At 45.9% G+C, this 19,695-nt stretch overlaps 1 protein-coding gene across 6 annotated transcripts in view; it reads left to right on the forward strand.

Annotated features, from left to right (window-relative positions):
• OC90 (otoconin 90) overlaps positions 1-19,695 on the forward strand; it is a 43,358-nt gene that overhangs the window by 5,032 nt on the left and 18,631 nt on the right. For 4 of the 6 annotated variants that reach the window (XM_048507632.1, XM_048507627.1, XM_048507631.1 and 1 more), the window contains 10 exons: positions 3,741-3,806; positions 5,823-5,882; positions 7,816-7,990; positions 9,408-9,520; positions 13,648-13,776; positions 15,096-15,137; positions 15,819-15,875; positions 17,191-17,241; positions 17,362-17,409; positions 18,689-18,742. In XM_048507632.1, coding sequence (XP_048363589.1) covers positions 3,741-3,806; positions 5,823-5,882; positions 7,816-7,990; positions 9,408-9,520; positions 13,648-13,776; positions 15,096-15,137; positions 15,819-15,875; positions 17,191-17,241; positions 17,362-17,409; positions 18,689-18,742 — 795 coding nt within the window. The remainder of the gene's footprint in view (positions 1-3,740; positions 3,807-5,822; positions 5,883-7,815; positions 7,991-9,407; positions 9,521-13,647; positions 13,777-15,095; positions 15,138-15,818; positions 15,876-17,190; positions 17,242-17,361; positions 17,410-18,688; positions 18,743-19,695) is intronic. The other 2 variants (XM_048507628.1, XM_048507630.1) reach the window with 1 other exon arrangement.

Raw genomic sequence — 19,695 nt, forward strand, 5'->3', positions numbered from 1 at the left:
TCTTTAAAAAACCTCCGAAGAAGGAGACTCCACCACACTCCAAGGTAGTGCATTCCACTATCGAACAGGAAGTTTTTCCTGATGTTTAGGTGGAATCTCTTTTCCTTCACCTTGAACCCATGACTCCTGGTCCTGGTCTCTGGAGCTGCAGAAAACAAGCTTGCTCCCTCACCGACATGACATCCCTTCAAATATCTAAACAGGGCTATCATGTTACCTCTTAACCTTCTCTTCACCAAACTAAACATCCCCAGCTCCCTAAGTCTCTCCTTCCATTCACCAGATTAGAGTCCACTACTCCTAACCACTACCACACTGGCTCTCAGTGGGGTATCATTACCATAGAATCTGCCGTCCAAAACAGCCATTTTTCTCCTGGCAAGCTGATCTCTGTAGTCTGGAGAGCAGTTGTAATTCCACAAACTCTCCGAGACCCATCTGGAACTCGGACTCTTAATGCAACTTGTCACCCTTTATGTTTTAGCCATTCAGACCCGCTTCCACCTTGGAACCAGAGGTGGGATCCAGCAGGTTCTCACAGGTTCCCGAGAGTAGGTTACTAATTTTTTGTGTGTGCCGAGAGGAGGTTACTAATTGGTAATTTTGCCATGTGATTTTTGCCTTAGTTATGCCCCTCCTCTCAGCAGTAGCGCGCCGAACTGGAAGCAGTCTAGCAGGAGGTGCACCGGTGTGCGTGGCAGCCTGCACCTGCGTGCATTCGTTTCCTGCCCAAGGACCGGTGCAGCGGCTACGTCCTTGCCACAGCCCCGCCCAGGAATGCTCCACCCCTGGAATGCCCGGCCATGCCCCGGTTGTGCCCCGCCCAGCCCCACTGGCGCTACACCACAGTTTGAATCCCACCACCATGGGAATCTGTTTACTAAAATTTTTGGATCCCACCACTGCTTGGAACTCTGTATATTCTCTGACGTAGCCATGAAACACTTGCACAAGTGGACGGTCTTCATTCATTGTAGGGAAATGACTGTCTTTTCCTCCATGCACAAAGTGTCCTTTTCGTTAAAAGCAAACTGGGAATTGTGAACGAGCCCTACTGTTCTCAGCTTTCGGAATCCACCTGCTCACAACCTCAGTTCAATTCCAACACAAGTCAGTTTCAAGTTGCCCGCCTTCCATCCTGCCCAGGTTGGTAAAATGAGCACCCAGATTGCTGGAAGTCAAGTGTAGATGACTAGGGAAGGCAGTGGCAAGAATACAAGCTAGAACACTATGCCCACCAGCCACAAAATATAAATTACAGAAGAGGATAAAGTGCACGTGCCATTTTAATAGGTGCTCTTCTGTAAACATGAATAGACATACATAACATTTACAAAGATACAGCCAAAAAACTTGGGGGCAATTTGCCAGCCTAAGAGAGGTTGCGGTTAGGCACAAACATAAGCAGCAAACTGGTTGTGGTGGGTTTTCCGGGCTGCGTGACCGTGGTCTGGTGGATCTTGTTCCAAATGTTTTGCCTGCATCTGTGGCTGGCATCTTCAGAGGTGTATCACAGAGGGAAGTCGGTTTCACACTGTTTCTCTGTGATCCACTTCTGAAGATGCCAGCCACAGATGCAGGCGAAACGTTAGGAATAAGATCTACCAGACCACGGCCACACAGCCCAGAAAACCAACCATAACCAGTTGAATACAGCCGTGAAAGCCTTCGACAGTACATAAGCAGCAAAGGTAACAAACATCTCTTACCGCCTGCACAAAAGTAACTCACAGCAAGAGTCATAGATAGTCTATTATAAGGCAATGGCAAACCACCTCGTAAACATAGTCTGCCTAGTCAGTGTGATCTCATATCATCCTATGGGTCAGTAAAGATTTACCTTTTACCTTTTCTTCCATCAAGTGTGCTTCGTATGTGCCATAAAGCTTATCCAAAGTACTGTATTAAAGGTTAACCACATTATAATTCTTTCTCTTTCAACTTTAGTTCAACTCCCCCCCGCCCCAATTCCTTACTCTATATAGAACTTAGCTATTCTAAAATTTTCTCTCCCTCTGAATTCAGGAAAAAAACGATTATATTCATATCTATTGGAAGACACATAATTGGCCAAATGTACTTTCTCAGTTGTTCACATTTCAGAGAAGCGTGCAAAGTCCGATGCTGCCAAAATGATCGAAAACCATGTGCATGGAAATAAATGTTGCTTGGACATGAATGGGGCAGAGGATTCTAGTGTATTAATATTATCTTCCGGATGTTTGTCTTCTGAGTATATTAAAATAGGTTCCTAGTATGCTTTTTATCTGTAATAAAATATGATAAGAGGAGAATATTTGTGATAACAATACAAATACGAAACATATGACAGGATGGCTGGATCACACGCAGCAACAACCACCCGGGTACAGTGTACTGAATCAGAAAACAAAACCTACATCCAATATATCCAAGTTGCCAAGAGCTCCAAATCCTCATTACAAGCGTATCAATGAACAGTGAGTTTTATTACACTGCGAGCAAAGCATAGCAAAAATGCATCAAGATTAGACTCGTACGTTCTCAGTACAGATTAGAGAAGCTGAGCAAATACAGAACGTCTCTGCAAAAATACAACGGGAACAGATGGTCTTACAGAAGTTGTCGGTGCCAGAGTCCAAAGAGTTCTTGGCATTTTTCCAAAGAGTTTTCAGCGCCTTGGAACTCACTGTTCATTTTTTGTGCTTGCCGTGCGGGTATGGAGCTCTTAGCCGCTTGGGGATAGTGGATGTTGGGTTTGTTTCATGGATTCATAAAAGCATATGCTGAGATCTGAAGGGGATTGATTTCAGTAGACTTACCGGTGGTCCTTGGCTTGAAAGTTGTCTGGTTGTCCTCAACCAGGAGCAGAGCTTCCTCAGCACCAGTCCCAGCCTGGTAAAACGTTTTGTCAAGAGAAATCTGAGCCCGACAGGATTTGGTCCAATTTTTCAGGGCCTGTGAGACAGAGCTCTTCCACCACACTTGTGATTAAGGACAGCAATGGCATCCAATCTAATTGGCCTCTCTTTCTCTTCTCCTGTCCTTCTCAACTTTCCCCTTCCATTTCCTCCCCCGCCCTCAGGTATAAATGTGGAGCTGATATTTGTATCGATGCTGGAACTTTCAACAATATTTTTATTTGATCCCCAATGTGGAGTCATCTGATTGAGCCCCCCAACCTGTGGGGGGGAAGCATAGGGATAGGGAAAGGGGACCAATCGTCTGGACATAGCCCACCCACCCTGGGGGATAGGTAGGGAGTAAGAGAGGGGAAGGGAAGGGTTCCATCATCTAGCCATGGTCCACCCACCTTGAGGGAAAGGGTAGGGTATATATATGCCATATATGTATAGTGCTAGGACCTAAAACGTGTTTTTATTTGACCTGTATTGTTAATTGATGTGTACACCAATTTGTGCTCACATGGGGTAGGGTGGCCTATAAAAGCAAATCAAATCAAACCAAATTCATCTGTCAATCAGATGTAGTCTTGGAGTAGACAAGGCTTCTTTGTACATTCCATTTTTAGATGTTTTAAGAAATGTAAGCATTTGCTTGGCCACGTATGTGGAAGGCAGACAGAGGAATCTATGATGGATCACGTCATGGGTACGCTTGCGAAGCGTACAGACGAAGGCGAATCTGGATTTGTCTCGCGTAGTGTGGGAACGGGCCAAACTGCATTCTACGATGACGTAGAGCGATCTCCTGATTTTCTTGTTTGTTTCTTTCGATTTGTTTTTCTTCTGGTGAGAAAGGCGGGCAAGGGTCAGAGCTGCCAGCTCTTCTGATGGATCTTCCCAATGCACCGGATATAAACCCAAGTAAGATTCTCACATCTGTCCAGCAAACTCTTTGTGAAATGTATGAATGGAGGACGCTGTCTTCTTTTCAGCCGTCTCTTTAGTCTGTGTCAGGGGCCTGCAACCTGTGGCTCTCCAGATGTTCATGGACTACAAATCCCATCAGCCCCTGCCAGCATGGCCAACTGGGATTTGTAGTCCACGAATATCTGGAGAGTCGCAGTTTGCAGACCCCTGGTCCATGTAGATCAGGGATCCCCAACCAGAGGCATATCTAGGGAAAATGGAGCAGGGGGGGGGGCAAAATCAGAATCCCTCCCCGACACCCAGGTCTACCTCCTGGAGCCAGCGCCCAGGTCCACTGCCTGGAGTCAGCAAGTGTGGACTGGACTCAGCGTCCCCTCCCCACATAATTTCAGACTTATTTGATCTAGAACCCACTTATTTGGGGTGAGGGGTTGGGGGGGGGTCTACAGCATTTACAAACCAACAACAAAATTTTCAAGAGTCAAAGCTCCCATCAGATTCTCGAAAAGTTATACTCTGGTGGGGGATTTGAACCTATGGCCAAATTCCCACTGAACACTTAATCTAGATACAACCAAGTTTCAAAAGAATCGGCACCTTTTCATCCAGGTTCCAACATCCTCTCTGCAGCTTGTTTCCAAGGAAGACGTCTAGGCCTGCCCCTTGTGGGGGTGCCTGCTGTCAGGGGTGCAATTGTTAAGCTAGCAGCACCCAGATTTCAGAGTATCTTTAGAAGACCCTCCTGAAGATACCACCCCGGTTTGGTGAAGTTTGGTGCATGGGTGCCAAAGTTATGGACCCTCCAATTTGTAGCCCCCATCTCCTATTAGCTCCCACTGGAGTGTTTTTTTCAAAACAAGCAGGTCCAAGAAAATCCCATGATAAGGGATGGGGAGTGCCAGAAATGGGACTGATCTGTATTCTGCGGTCCGGCTGTCAGGAGATCGCGAGGAAACCTGGATATTTCGGGTGACTATCCCAGGGTTAATCGCCAGTGGGAAATCGCCCTATATTTCCCTAGTTCTAAGAGAAGTAAGAATGGGACTATCTGTCCAGTTCTGTTACCTATTACTGTGACAATGTTGTTGAGCCAATTCGGAACAGCGACCACAGTGCTGTCAGATTCAGTATCTCTGCATGCGAACAAATGACAACTGCTAACGTAGTCGATTTATGGAGAAGGAGAAGTCGATTTATGGCTACCAATCTTGATCCTCTTTGATCTGAGATTGCAAATGCCTTAATAGTCCAGGTGATCGGGAGCAGCAGCCGCAGAAGGCCATTGCTTTCACCTCCTGCAGGAGAGCTCCCAAAGGCACCTGGTGGGCCACTGCGAGTAGCAGAGAGCTGGACTAGATGGACTCTGGTCTGATCCAGCTGGCTTGTTCTTATGTTCTTATGACCATCTGTTGGGTACTGGCTTCGATGAACACATAAACCCATGGAGGTGCCAGAGCCCTTCGGGGGAGGGGCGGCATATAAAACCATTAATAGATAGATAGATAGATAGATAGATAGATAGATAGATAGATAGATAGATAGATAGATAGATAGATAGATAGATAGATAGATAGATAGATAGATAGATAGATAGATAGATAGATAGATAGATAGATAGATAGATAGATAGATAGATAGATATGCAGTATCAGACCATTTGTCCATCAAACTCAATTTAGGCTTTTTCCACACAAAACCTTTTAAATGTTTGTAGAACATTTAGAAAATGTTTTGAAAAGAATCCTTTTCATGGGTTTTGTCTGCACTGTGCTTTTTCAAACATTCTGCAAACGTTTGAGCTCATGGAAATAAAACGTTTCCGATTGTCCACACATATAAAGTTTCTTATTTTTTAAAAACACATGTGTAAATTTAATGCAGGTGTTGACCTGGGTGCCATTCCTGCCCCCCCCCGATCCCTCTGCTTCTTTCCCCCCACCCTTCAACAAAGTATTATTGATAGATACATGAAATAAAATGTTTTTTAACTTTTCAACTATATCCATTCAGATAATTTGACGTTCTTCAATGGGGTCTTTGCGAATGTGGAAGGGGTCGCATTCTTTTTTGGTAAGTGGACTTATCGGGGGGTGGGGGGGGGTTCATTTGTCGTATGGTTTTGTTTGAAGAGGAGAGAGATTGAGATTTGTGAGTGTGGATCTTTAAGAAATGTGGAAATTATTTATCAGTTCACTTCGTTTGTGCCTGGCCGTTTGCCTCAGTGGGGACACGTCGTCCTCCTCCTCTCCGTTTTGCCCTCACAACAACCCTGCAAGGTAAGTTAGAATGTGAGTGTGTGACCAGCCTAAGGTCCCACAACAATATTCCCTTTCAAAGTGTAGATTCAAATGTGGGTTTCTCAGATCCTAGTCCTACGCTCTAACCATTACACTCTAACCTGGAAGGCAGAATTGTTCCGCAAGGCTTTTGGCTGAGGCCTGAAAACTGAAATTGAAATGGTTTTATTCTTAATTGCACTTGTCACCGGCCCAAATCCTTAATCCCTGTTTGCTTTAAATGGCATCTGTTGCCAGTCTTATTTTAACTCTGATTTTAACTCTGATTTGAAATTTAGCTTTTAGTTGATTTTAATTAAAATGTATTTTAACTAGATTAGATTGGCGTAGTGGCTAAGAGCAGTGGCTAAGAGCAGGTGCACTCTGACCTGGAGGAACCGGGTTTGATTCCCAGCTCTGCCGCTTGAGTTGTGGAGGCTTATCTGGGGAATTCAGATTAGCCTGTGCACTCCCACACACGCCAGCTGGGTGACCTTGGGCTAGTCACAGCTCTACGGAGCTCTTTCAGCCCCACCTACCTCACAGGGTGTTTGTTGTGAGGGGGGGAGGGCAAGGAGATTGTAAGCCCCTTTGAGTCTCCTACTGGAGAGAAAGGGGGGATATAAATCCAAACTTTTCTTCTTCTTCTTCTAATTGTTTATTTAATCAAATTTTATGTGTTGTTTACTCCTGTAAGCCGCTTTGAAACCTTGTGGGGAGGGCGATGTACAAATCAAAACCAATCAATCAATCAATAAACAAATTATGGCCATTTATGCATGCAGCGCTTACCTTGCAGCTGTATGCTTTGTGGTAGGTTTTTCTTGCAGTTTTTTTGTTCAAATGGGAAAAAAACCCATTGCAGAGCATCCACAGCTCAACCAATCCACAATTTGGCCATTCCCCAATTCCTTGTTTAATCTGTGCAGGAGGAACTATTTTTGTGTGGGCGGGGAAAGCTGAGAGGATCGGGAGAATCCAAAGAAAATGAAACACGTGTTGATTCCCTTCGCTTTCCCTGAAAAGTCACACTTTGGGGGCTTTCGGAAACTGCAGACATTCTCAGATCTGAGGCATGGAGAGTTCCGGAGAGCAGGAAATGTGTGCATAACCAAGAATCCAACCCAATGGGAATGTACGCTCAATGCAAAGGAGAACCCAAGTACAGAAAAGGCCCACGCTGCCTCTCTTTCGATGAACTTCAGTGTCCCATAGAACCTTTGAAATTCCTGCATTCTCTGGACATTGCACAACGGTTAGGATGAACTGAGGCTAGAGAATTCTTCTCTTGGCTGTTGAACCATGCAGATTGGGAAATTCTTGGAGCTTTGGGGATAGAGTCTGGGCTATAGAGTTCTCCCTCCAAAGCGTCCGTTTTCTCCTTAGGAACTGATCTCTGTAGTCTGGAGATGAGCTGCAATTCTCAAGAATCCTCAGGTCCCTTCTGGTGGCTGACATCATTACCTGGGACCCTTGGTACAAATGCCCAGACAAGATACAGGCTGCCTGTATGTTTGTCCCAGTGAGGCAGGCAACAGTTCCACAGGGCTGTTTCCACTGGGAGGAAGGCAAAAAAGGAGATAAATGCCCCCCTCCCTCTGAGGGGCAGCCCCAATCAGACCCCCTCCCTGGGCTAATATTTGCAAAAAAAAAATATGCTTGGAAACTGTGAAGCTCCCAGAATCTCATTGAATGTGGCCACTGGTGGTGTCTCCTTGCTTCTGTAGATTGTTTGGGTTCCCACTTCACGTGGCTCCAGGCCATCTTCACGAACTTCCCCGCCCTCCTCACCTTTGTGAGCAAACTGAAGTGTGTGACTGACCTCTGCCCGAGAGATTTTGAAGACTACGGCTGTGCCTGCAGATATGAGATGGAAGGACTCCCCGTGGATGAAGCAGACAAGTGAGTTAGGAAGGGCAAAGGTGTGCTTCCTTTTTTTTAGACAGGAAGCCTGTCAGGGGCCCATTAAAGAGGTGCCCACTTCGGAGAGAGATTCTACCCCTCCCACTCAGGGGCGTAACTGACTAAAATGGTGCACGGGGCAAACACAATGGTTTGCCCTGTTTGCCATTTGGCCAGGTCGCATGGGGGAGGGCATGTTCGCTGACCATAATGGAACTTGGGGGCGGAGCCAACAGTATAAAGCTAGAGCCAGTCAGCCTGGCTGCTTAGTTTGGTCCTGGACTCAGCATGGCTTCGGTCGAGCTTCAAACTGCAGGCTTGAGGCAGTGAAGTAAAGCTGGGCCCGGGCAAGCCAAGCCCAGCTTTGAAAGGGCCTGCCCTGCTTTGAACTCCATGTGGGGGGGCCGCAGTTGGGGGGGCAGCCTGGCAATCACCCCCACATGACCTGGCCAAGTGGCGCCTGGGGCTCAACACCCCCGTACCTCTCCATAATTACACTACTGTTTACTCTTTTCATTTGCATGATGACTCACCTGCTCATGTATCAATACTTTTTGCATGATTAGCCTGCACCACTTGTGGCGTAGGAGGTTAAGAGCTGGTGTATCTAATCTGGAGGAACTGGGTTTGATTCCCAGCTCTGCCACCTGAGCTGTGGAGGCTTTTCTGGGGAATTCAGATTAGCCTGTACACTCCCACACATGCCAGCTGGGTGACCTTGGGCTAGTCACAGCTTCTCGGAGCTCTCTCAGCCCCACCTACCTCACAGGGTGTTTGTTGTGAGGGGGGAATGGCCAGGAGATTGTAAGCCCCTTTGAGTCTCCTGCAGGAGAGAAAGGGGGGATATAAATCCAAACTACTACTACTACTACTACTACTACTACTACTACTACTACTACTACTACTACTTCTTCTTCTTCTTCTTCTTCTTCTTCTTCTTCTTCTTCTTCTTCTAAATGCAATAGGTGCCTGTGAATACTCCCCATATATACCCATGGGCAGGTTAGCACTGAAATCTGCCAGAGCGTTGAAAGCTGTCTGACTTCTGAACTAAATGCTCAGAATGAGAGGTGTTGTTTCTGAAGAAGAGAAGTTTGGATGCTTTTTTCAACCATAAGGAGTCTCAGAGTGAATTATAAACTCTTACTCACCCCACAAGAGGCACCTTATGAGGTAGGTGGGGCCAAAGAAGTTCCAAAAGAACTGACTAGCCCATGGTCACCCATTGGGCTTCATGTGGATGAGTGGGGGAAAAAATCTAGTTCACCAGCTTAGAATTCACAGCTCATATGCAGGAGTGGTGAATGAAACCTGGTTCTCCAAATTAAAGTCCACCACTCTTAACCACCACACCACTTTTTTTGTGCTGTGCAGAGTGAACCTATGTTAATTTAATGATTTTTCCCCCCTAAATAAGTTGCTGCTTCCAACACCGCAAGTGTTATGAAGAAGCAACAGAGGAAGATTGCGTGTGGGACCCTTCCAAGATCACCGTGGATGTCAGCTGCCTAACCAAAAACCTCACCTGTGGTAAGGACGGTGCTGGGAACCTACCCTTTGATTATGAAACAATAGGACAGATCAGTGGTTCTCAACCTTCCTAATACCATGACCCTTTAATACAGTTCCTGTAAGGAATCAGCAAGGTCCAGTCCAAAAGTAACTTTAATAGTTCTTTAATGAGCTGGCTTTCATGATCGGCTCTACAGGCAATGCAGAATCCAACCCCCCCCCCCCCCCTTGTCGGGTGGCTGCTTTTACGGGCCTCTCTTCCCGCCAAGAACTGGACATAAACAATTACTCATTCCCACAGTTTCACACAGACAGAAAGCAAGGTTAAGCAAACAATAACACCTGCGCTGGGCAGGCAGCCCAACACGCCAGAGGAATCTCCTCCAAGGCCGAACCAACAACTCTAACTAAATCACAACCTTACACTTCCTCATGTTGTGGTGACCCCCAACCATAAAATTATTTTCATTGCTACTTCATAACTGCAACTGTATTTGTGTTTTCCGATGGTCTTAGGCGACCCCTGCGAAAGGGTCGTTCGACTCACAGGTTGAGAACCGCTGGGATAAACTGAGGAATGGATTCCTTATATAATTTCATGGGGTTTGTTTGTTGCCTTTAAAAGCCCAGGTTTGATTCTTCTTGATTTTATTACTTTTTAGAGGCGTTCTTGCTGATTATGGCTTCATCATTGCTGGTATATTCATAGTTTCTGCCCCCCTTTGATCGTTTTATGGGTATGATGATATTATATATATAAACCTTTATTAGGCATAGAATCCATATAACAGCCAACATTGTCCAAACAAGTATCCCATACATGAGAACCATCACAGGTAATCATTTCAAAGTTTCTATAAGGAACCGAGCTACAAAAGTTAAAATCTCGGAGGCGGAATTGTTTAGTAGAAACGTAATCTTCCCCACAGCAGAGTATTCGTTAAAGATTACAGGACAAAGAGCAAAAAGTCTGGTCCTAGATCCCTCGTATTTGGGGCAGTCGAGCAATATATGTTCCACGGTTTGAATCACTGTGATACAATGAGGACATTTCCGCTCTTGGAGGTCGATTTTTCGGAACCTTCCTTGTAGCACAGAGCAAGGGAAGGAGTTACAGTTTGGTGATATTGCAAACCACCGTACAGGTTTTATCATTAAAAAGGGCAGGAAAAAATAAATCAGGAAAAGTCTTTATCTTTGCTGGGCTTCTTTGAATTCTGTTGTTGTTGGTCCTGTTCACATTCAGGCAAGGATTCCCCTCTTCTTTCTGGGCTCATCCCAACCAGTTAGGAATCATGTAAAGCAGTGATGGCAAACCTTTTCGAGACCGAGTGCCCAAATTGCAACCCAAAACCCACTTATTTATCGCAAAGCGCCAACACGGCAATTTAACCTGAATAACCCCCTTGAGCAGGGGCTAGACTGCTGTAGCCTCCAGCAAGTCCCACATGTGCTGCTCTGCACCTCTCTAGCATCTCTGCCGCCTCTGCCCCCCATCCCCCCACCCCCGACCAGCAGCCACCTGGAGCACAGGCACCAGGCCAGCCAGCCGAGTCCTCCCTGCTCGCTGAGGTGCACGCACATCAAGTCCAGTGGCCCAGGCCAGCCTAGATGTGTGTGTGTGTGTGTGGGGGGGCAATTTCCTCCCCACATGATGAACTCTGTGCACGTGTGCCCACAGAGAGGGCTCTGAGTGCCACCTCTGGCACCTGTGCCATAGGTTCGCCACCAGTGATGTAAAGAATGCGATGGCATGTTGCTTTTTAGGTTTCATCTTATGTCTGTGCTGATGGTCCTTCATAGCTCAGAGGAAAGATGACTGTTTGAATGTGAAGTCCATCAAACCATGCTCTGAAATTAGTTTGTGAACCATAGTTTGTTTTCACAGTGGTTTCACATGATGTATTCACACAGACAGGATGGTTTAATTTTGGCTTCATCCTGGCGTGTTCCCCAATGCTACATTGGTGGAGGCAAACCAGGGTTTAAGTGATGTCTTCTAAACTGAATGTTGGTTTTACAAACCAACCTCGGTTTAAATTAGCCTCAGTTTTGTTTGATGTCTGAGCCTATGTGTGCCATTTTGGGCTGATCTCATCAAATCCTCGTGTGTATGATTCATTGAGTATTGTGGATTAGAGTCTTCATTATTTCTGTAAGTTTTGATTCAGACTCTGGCGTTTTTACAAGCCCCTATGCTTTAAAAGCTAGAGTAGCCCTTGTCAGGCATTACAGGCATACTGGAGACCAAGATTTACCTATCTAATAATGAATGAAATCAGGGTGGCTCATGTGTTGAACAGTAAATGTGTTCTGCCCCCCCAAGTGAATCTGTTTGAGGTGCCCTGTACTTGGCTAGGACAGAGTGGGGGAGACACAAGACAGGTTCAACAGTTCTTACAATGGGTTTATTACTTGAGAGAAACAAGACCCTAACTCCTCCCTTGGGTCTATCTAAGTCTTGCTTGTCTTGAGCAGGTTTGAAGCTGTAGACTGTGTCTTCTCTTGGCTGCTTTCAAGAAAGTCCACTGTGTCTTGCTTCCTTTCAGTTCTTTCAGTCATTGTCATGTTCTAACTGCTGTTAAACTTAACTTGTGCTCTATGGATCACCATATAATAATATGGACGTCACGAATATTCCGGACTCCAACTACCCTTAGCACCTCACTCTGACTGACTGGCAAGAACTAAAATAAAGGATTGCTGGGTAAAGAAAGGAAATTGCCTATTGGGAAATGTCTTAAAGGGATAGGGGCTAACTAAAATACCCTCCCATAGAAGACTTAACAAAGAACTAAAACCATGCTAACAGTGGGGAAACTAAAGCTTAATGCGGAAATAACAAAAGCCTCTGTGGGGGCATGACAAAATGTGATGGGTCCATTCTGCACAGCCTAAATAAAACATTCTGGGGACAGTAAAAAAGGCATCATAGCAAGGCACTCCATACAGCTTTCTTCTCAAGATGTCCTCAGGACACCTAATTCTAGCTCAAGGTATGTTTTTTTGAAAACTCTTCAAAGCGCACCTCTTTCCCTTAAGGTGCCTGCAATTGTCCCCTGCCTGGCTGTGCAGAATACGGAGCTCGAGAGGTGTACTGCAGTCAGAGATTTACATATCTAATAATGCATACCGGAAACTGAGATTTATGTATCTTATATTTTTCCCAACCGACCATTTTGCTCTCTGGTCAGTTTCACACTCTGCTCGCGCCCGACATTTTGTGTGTCTGCCATTTGAAGAAGAAGAAGAAGAAGAGTTTGGATTTATATCCCCCCTTTCTCTCCTGCAGGAGACTCAAAGGGGCTTACAATCTCCTTGCCCTTCCCCCCTCACAACAAACACCCTGTGAGGTAGGTGGGGCTGAGAGAGCTCCGAGAAGCTGTGACTAGCCCCAGGTCACCCAGCTGGCATGTGTGGGAGTGTACAGGCTAATCTGAATTCCCCAGATAAGCCTCCACAGCTCAGGCGGCAGAGCTGGGAATCAAACCCGGTCCCTCCAGATTAGATACACCAGCTCTTAATCTCCTACGCCACTGCTGAAGGTTGCCCCAGGATGTTTGCTCTGCAGGCTCCGATCCTGAGCACTTTTTCTGCCCGAAAAGTACATAGTTGCACTCAGCTAGTCCTGCCGATTCTGGCAATATATACGTTCCTCCTTCTTGTGGAGGAGCGGGGAATCGAACCTGGTTCTTCAGAGAAGAGTCTGCTGCACTCAACCACTACACCACCCTGTCAGAGTCGGCAGTCCTTGATTTTGGACTTTAAGGAGCCAACTCTTTTAGTTTTAGAAAACCATCAGATGCGCAACTGATTCTTATCCCAACAGTTTCCTGAAATGCCTGCCTGAATCAGCCCTCTGAAAGGGGTTTGGACATGCAGCGAATTTTTAGACGCTTGAGGATTTTTGCAAAGCAGATGTGTTGAGAACCGCGCCCGCTTTCTCCCCAGAAGGCTTTGAATCTTGAACTGGTTCCACACTGGCTGAATAGTGTCAGAAGCACCGTTTACACTCTACCAGCTACGCAATGAAATGTGCTTGTCCAGGTCAAAACCTTATCGAGAGGAGGCAGATGGTGGAAACAGATCCCTCAATAGGACTTTGTGTGTGAACCTTTAAATTCTTTTCTCCTTTTTGTCTCCAGAGTCTGAAGATCGCTGTGAACGCCTTCTCTGCAACTGCGACAAAGCGGCTATTGAATGCTTTGTGCATTCTCGTATTAACTCTTCCTTGAACAGCCTGGATGTTTCAGTCTGTGCCTCTCTAATTACGGGTGAGGATACAAAAGAGAGCAAAAAAACTTCGTTCCTTAATACCTGTAGATGTCCCCATTTCCTTTATATGAATTTTGAGCTATTATTTCTTCACCAAAAAATAGCACGCTTCCTGCCACTGTGCTGGATGCGAGGGTACAAAATGAACTTTGACTCTGGTGTGCAATGAAATATAATGGTAAAACCATAGAGTTCTTGGGAATTCCTAGAGCTACTTATGACACTTTTTTAAAACCAGAAGTGATGTGAAGTCACAGATGTCCCCTTCCTTTTACCTTGTCTGTTCCCTTGTTCCTCTTCCCTAGTTTAGTTATGATTGTGCTAATATTGCACACCTACTTTGGATATTTTAAACTTGGATCTTGTAAGGGTGGCCAATCAATCAATCAATCAATCAATCAATCAATCAATCAATCAATCAATCAATCAATCAATCAATCAATCAATCAATCAATCAATCAATCAATCAATCAATCAACAAATAAGAATTTCCCAACCTGGAATTAGCAACCCTATTCCAGGCCCAGAAGCGTGCCACCCCCTGCCCCTATTCAAATGGTTATCCGAATCTCTTGCATCAGGTAGATTCAAGGTGCCGAAAAAGAGACTCCACCTAAACATTAGGAAGAACTTCCTGATTGTCAGGGCTGTTCACTGCCTCGGAGAGTGGTGGAGTCTCTTTCTTTGCAGGTTTTTAAGCAGAGGCTGGATGGACATCTGTCAGGAGTGCTTTGATTGTGTGTTCCTGCCTGGCAGGAGGCTTGGACTTGATGGCCTCTGTGGTCTCTTCCAACTCTATGATTCTATGGTTCTAGGATAAGGTGACCAGATGGTCACCTTTGTGAACCGGGAGGGGGGGTAGGCAACCGCACATGCACGCGCAGCCACAGGAGTGCACTGCCTTCTGGGGCTTGCCGTTTCCTGCCCTGTGACAGGGCAGGAAACGGCAGTTTTTCCCAGAAGGCCGCGGCTCCTGCGGCGTCGCGATGCTGGGAGGCTGCCGCAGACTGCCTTGCTTCCCAGAAGGCAAAAAAAAAAGCGGCAGCCTCCCAAAAATAGGGATAATTTAAATAACCCGCAGGACGCGGGACAAATTGTTTGAAGGCAGGACTGTCCCGCCAAAAGTGGGACGTCTGGTCAGTCTGTTCTAGGAGCAGGCCCACAGCATGGATGAATGTGCCCTTGTGATTTGCCCACAGCTCCTTTCGAAGGGGGTATCACTTGGCTGTTGGATGTAACAAATTCCTCCTTACTTTTTCTGAAATATTGTTTATGTGGTAGAATATCATTTAAGAAAATTATCTGTGTTCCCTTTCAGAAACCGCTACTGAGAAAACTCAGGCAACTGTTTCTGCAGTAGGTATGTCTTCTAACTTAATATCTGCTTACTGAGCATTTGTTCTTTTTTTGGTAGGTCTCAAAGAAATCAGGCACATATTCCTCGAGAGGGAGGCCCTGGGCAATTAAACTCAGTGAGGTCATGACTCGGGGGTGGAGCACCTGCTTGGCAGGCAAAAGGTCCCAGGTTCGATCCTCGGCATCTCTAGTTTAAAAAGGAGCAGGTGGCAGGAGACATATGACCTTGACTCGAAACCTTGGAGAGCCGGGGCTGGTCTGAGCAGACTGTGTTGGCCTGGATGAGCAAGCAGATGATCTGATTCTGTCGCAGGAAGCTACCTCCTACTGTCATAGCAAAGTGAAACCCAACATACTTAATATGGTGCAGCGTCAGACTTGGACAGGAAGTAGGATTGCCAGATCTGGGCTGGAGGTGGGAGATCCCTCATTTTAGGACCCCTCTCCTTAGAGCTGTTCAACCAGCTGGTAGGGAAACTTAGCAGCAGCAAACTGAGTCCACGGGGTCTGTTGCTGGTGATGCATCGATGTCACTTCCGGTTATACCATAAAGTTTGTGCCATGTAGTTTTTGCCCAAATTTGGGATTTTAATTCAGTAATATTTGCATTGCCTCCAAGACCGAGGCGTTTTGTCAGCAGCAGATTAACTTGGCTGCCCTTCAGACATTTGTGTGTTTTTTCCAGAGCTGAGGCAACAGGCGACTGAAAATTCACCATTCACACCTGTAGCTGTGGCTGAGGGTATGTACGTAAACTCCATTGCTTTTGTCTGGGACAGCTGGGCTGAAACAAAGGCATGACAGGAGCCAAATTCTGTAGGGTTACCAGGCCTCCCACTGTAATCTCCTTTGTTTCCTATGGCTGCTCCAAGTGGCAGGGGGAGAAAATTTATTAAACCTGCCAGCGTCCCATGTGGAATGACATCAGTCCAGGGAAGCCAGGAAGTGACATCACATAGCTCTGAGGATCTATGGCAGAAAATCTATGGTTTTGCCACAGAGTTTCCAGAGGTTCCTAGAGTGACATGATGTTACTTCTTTCCTCTCCAGAAGTGACATCATGGTGCATGCAATGCAATAAAGGGAAGGGAGTTATGAGTGGACTAGAGAAAGATGATCTGTGAGGTTTGCGGCTGAGAATCTGTTCACCTCTCCAGCAATGGCTGAACACAACCTCACTCTTGCTTTTGTTAGGTGCGCGTCCTTCTCGTTGCTTAGAAATTTTAGACAGTACAGAGTTCTTCTAGCACTGATGAAGAAGCCTATGGCTGAATGGTGTTTACCCATTGCTTGGGGGGAAATGGCTTGGCATTCCTGTTTGTTAGGGTTTGCTCGCAGTGAAAGATATGTGTATGAAGTGCCATCGAGTCTCAGTTGATTTATGGAGACCTCACAGGGTTTTCCAGGCAAGTGACCCAGCAGAGGTGGTTTGCCATTGCCTTCCTCTGCATAATCTTTCTTGGTGGTCTCCCATTTAAGTACTGACCCTGTTTAGCTTCCAAGATCTGATGAGATCAGGCTATTATATTATATTACTCCACATCCCCACAATGAAGATTAAGGGCAAGTTTTTTTATTGATTGATTTTACTTTTCTCCTCATTCCTCCCATGAGCTGAGAGTAGTATGTTTACCCCCTCTTCCCGCTCCTCATTTTCTTCTGAAATAGATTAGGCTGAGGAATAGTGACCAGTCCAAGATCACACACTGAATTTCATGGCAGAGGGAATTTGAACCCAGAACTTCTAGTCTGACTCTTTTGTCACTACATCACATGGGCTCTCTGATATGGTCACAGGCAGGGTCAAGAGTCAGGTCCCCCAAAAGAACAGCTAGACCCAATAAAGAACCAACTTAGACTCTCAGGTATGCAACAGCACTACTCACTTGTTAGGGTGGTTTTACAGCTCCTACAGTATAGTTAAGGAAACCCAGCAGGCGAATATTTGAAAATATGTCATTCCCAGTGTGGCACACTGATCTCAAAAAAGTCCTCTGGGATCTGAAGTTTGCGTACTCTCACAAACACACCTTGGTTTGTCATGTATCTTCTTCTAGTAATTCCACAATCTACTGGTGATACAATGCTAAGGACTCCAGGGGCAGAATGTAAGTGCTTCATAACCATAATAAAGTGGCACAATTAATATGCTCCGCATGTTCTATTACTTTCACCATGATGCTTGGTTTTCACACCTTTCTTTCTCAAATTGTTTTTCATTTGAACAGTTACACCAGCTGTGCTGCAGGATGAAGGTCTGGAGATCCTCAGAGGAGGTGTGTAGGACTTCCAAGCATTTGTCAGCATATCGATGGTTGGGAAGAAATATAGGTTGCAAAGAGTCTGGAGTGGAAAACCACAGCTAGTTCCACTACTCAGAATGCTTTTTAGTTTAGAAGAAGAAGAAGAAGAGTTTGGATTTATATCCCCCCTTTCTCTCCTGCAGGAGACTCAAAGGGGCTTACAATCTCCTTGCCCTTCCCCCCTCACAACAAACACCCTGTGAGGTAGGTGGGGCTGAGAGAGCTCCAAAAAGCTGTGACTAGCCCAAGGTCACTCAGCTGGCGTGAGTGGGAGTGCACAGGCTAATCTGAATTCCCCAAATAAGAACATAAGAACATAAGAACAAGCCAGCTGGATCAGACCAAAGTCCATCTAGTCCAGCTCACTGCTATTCGCAATGGCCCACCAGGTGCCTTTGGGAGCTCACATGTAGGATGTGAACGCAATGGCCTTCTGCGGCTGTTGCTCCCGATCACCTGGTCTGTTAAGGCATTTGCAATCTCAGATCAAGGAGGATCAAGATTGGTAGCCATAAATCGACTTCTCCTCCATAAATCTGTCCAAGCCCCTTTTAAAGCTAAATAAGCCTCGACAGCTCAGGCGGCAGAGCTGGGAATCAAACCCAGTTCCTCCAGATTAGATACACGAGCTCTTAACCTCCTACGCCACTGCTGCTGTTTACAGAGAAGAATGACTAATCCGGACCTGCCCATAATCAAGGACAAGGAAAGATGAGGAGAGACTTACTTACTTACTTACTTACTTACTTACTTACTTACTTATTTATTTATTTATTTATTTATTTCTTAGTTTTTTTATACCGCCCCATCCCCGAGGGCCTCTGGGCGGTTTACCACATAAAATCCAGCACACTATTTAACGAAACGGGCCGGTAATTGGCCAGATCACCCGGATCTAATGATGGTCTTTTCAAGAGTGGGCAGACCACCACCTCCTTCAACCCATCTGGAACGACTCCTTGCTCAAGGGAGCCATTGATGATGTTCAACATAGGGAGTTGGGTATGCTTGGTTTGGTGAAGAGAAGGTTAAGAGGTGACATGGTAGCCATGTTTAGATATTTGAAGGGATGCCATGTTGGTGAGGGAGCAAGCTTGTTTTCTGCTGCTCCAGAGACTAGGCAATGGGTTCAAGGTGAAAGAAAAAAGATTTCCCCTAAACATCAGGAAAAACTTCCTGCCAGTTAAGGCTGTTAGACAGTGGAGTGCAGTACCTCGGAGTGTGGTGAAGTCGCAATTTCATTTTTGTTTAGCAGATGTTCCTTCGGAGTCCGGTGACCTATTGCTGAAGACCCCTGAAGCAGGAGGTAAAGATGTGTGCCAAGCTAATGTTTTTATCGGTCCCCCTATGCCAGTATTAACTAGGGATGCTTGAACAGTTTGGCTCACTTCCTGTTCATCTGTGTGATGATCAGGCAGCCAATAAATCATTGGGCTGTTTTGTGTGTATTTGCAGGAACACACTACTTGTAGCTATCTGAAGCCCATTCTCCGCTGATCAGCTGGAAGTCAGGATTTTCTGATCTCCCACATCCTGGAAACTTTATTGCCTCCCAGATTTACTGATGGACAGGAAATTTAGGGATGAGGGCGATCAGAAGTTTGGCTGATTTCCCTTCCCTTCTCTCTGCTCCAGTCTCTTAGCAAAAAGGAAATAAACCAGCTCTTTCTCTTCTCCCTTTTGCTACAGGGAGCTCAGAAGTATTGCATCTGTCCCTGCCCAGCTAGGGAGGGTGGTGGGATGAGAGAAACACAAGACCTGCCTACCTTTCTCTTTGCAATGCAAACATTAAAAGGATTTCTTCTGTCCCCACCTAATGTGGAAGAGAGGAACAAGAAATGAGCTGTTTTGCTTTTGCAATGCAGACATTAAAACCATTGCTTCTTTCCCTGCCCACCTTGGATGGGAGGGAGAGCAACTTTTTACAACTTCTTCAATATGTAGCTATTTCGCTGAGGGGGTGGGGACTCGGGAGGATAAGGCACTCACTCCCAGCTGATTTGCCCCACCAGCTGTGAGTCAGCTTCTGACCAACAGCAGCAGCAAATCTGTTTGGCAACTGTTGTAGCTGTCTGATGCAAGCTGAAGATATCCCTGGTCAGCTCACAGTCTGATCATGAGTGCTGAACAAGATAAATTGATCTGTCCAACAGAAGAGGAGTTTGAATTTATACCCCGCTTTTCTCAGCTGTAAAGAGTGTCAAAGCAGCCTCCCTTTCTTTCCCTACAATAGACACCCTGTGAAGTATATGGGGCTGA

Source organism: Sphaerodactylus townsendi, linkage group LG09 (assembly GCF_021028975.2).
Source record: "Sphaerodactylus townsendi isolate TG3544 linkage group LG09, MPM_Stown_v2.3, whole genome shotgun sequence".
In the NCBI taxonomy this organism is placed as follows: domain Eukaryota; kingdom Metazoa; phylum Chordata; class Lepidosauria; order Squamata; family Sphaerodactylidae; genus Sphaerodactylus; species Sphaerodactylus townsendi.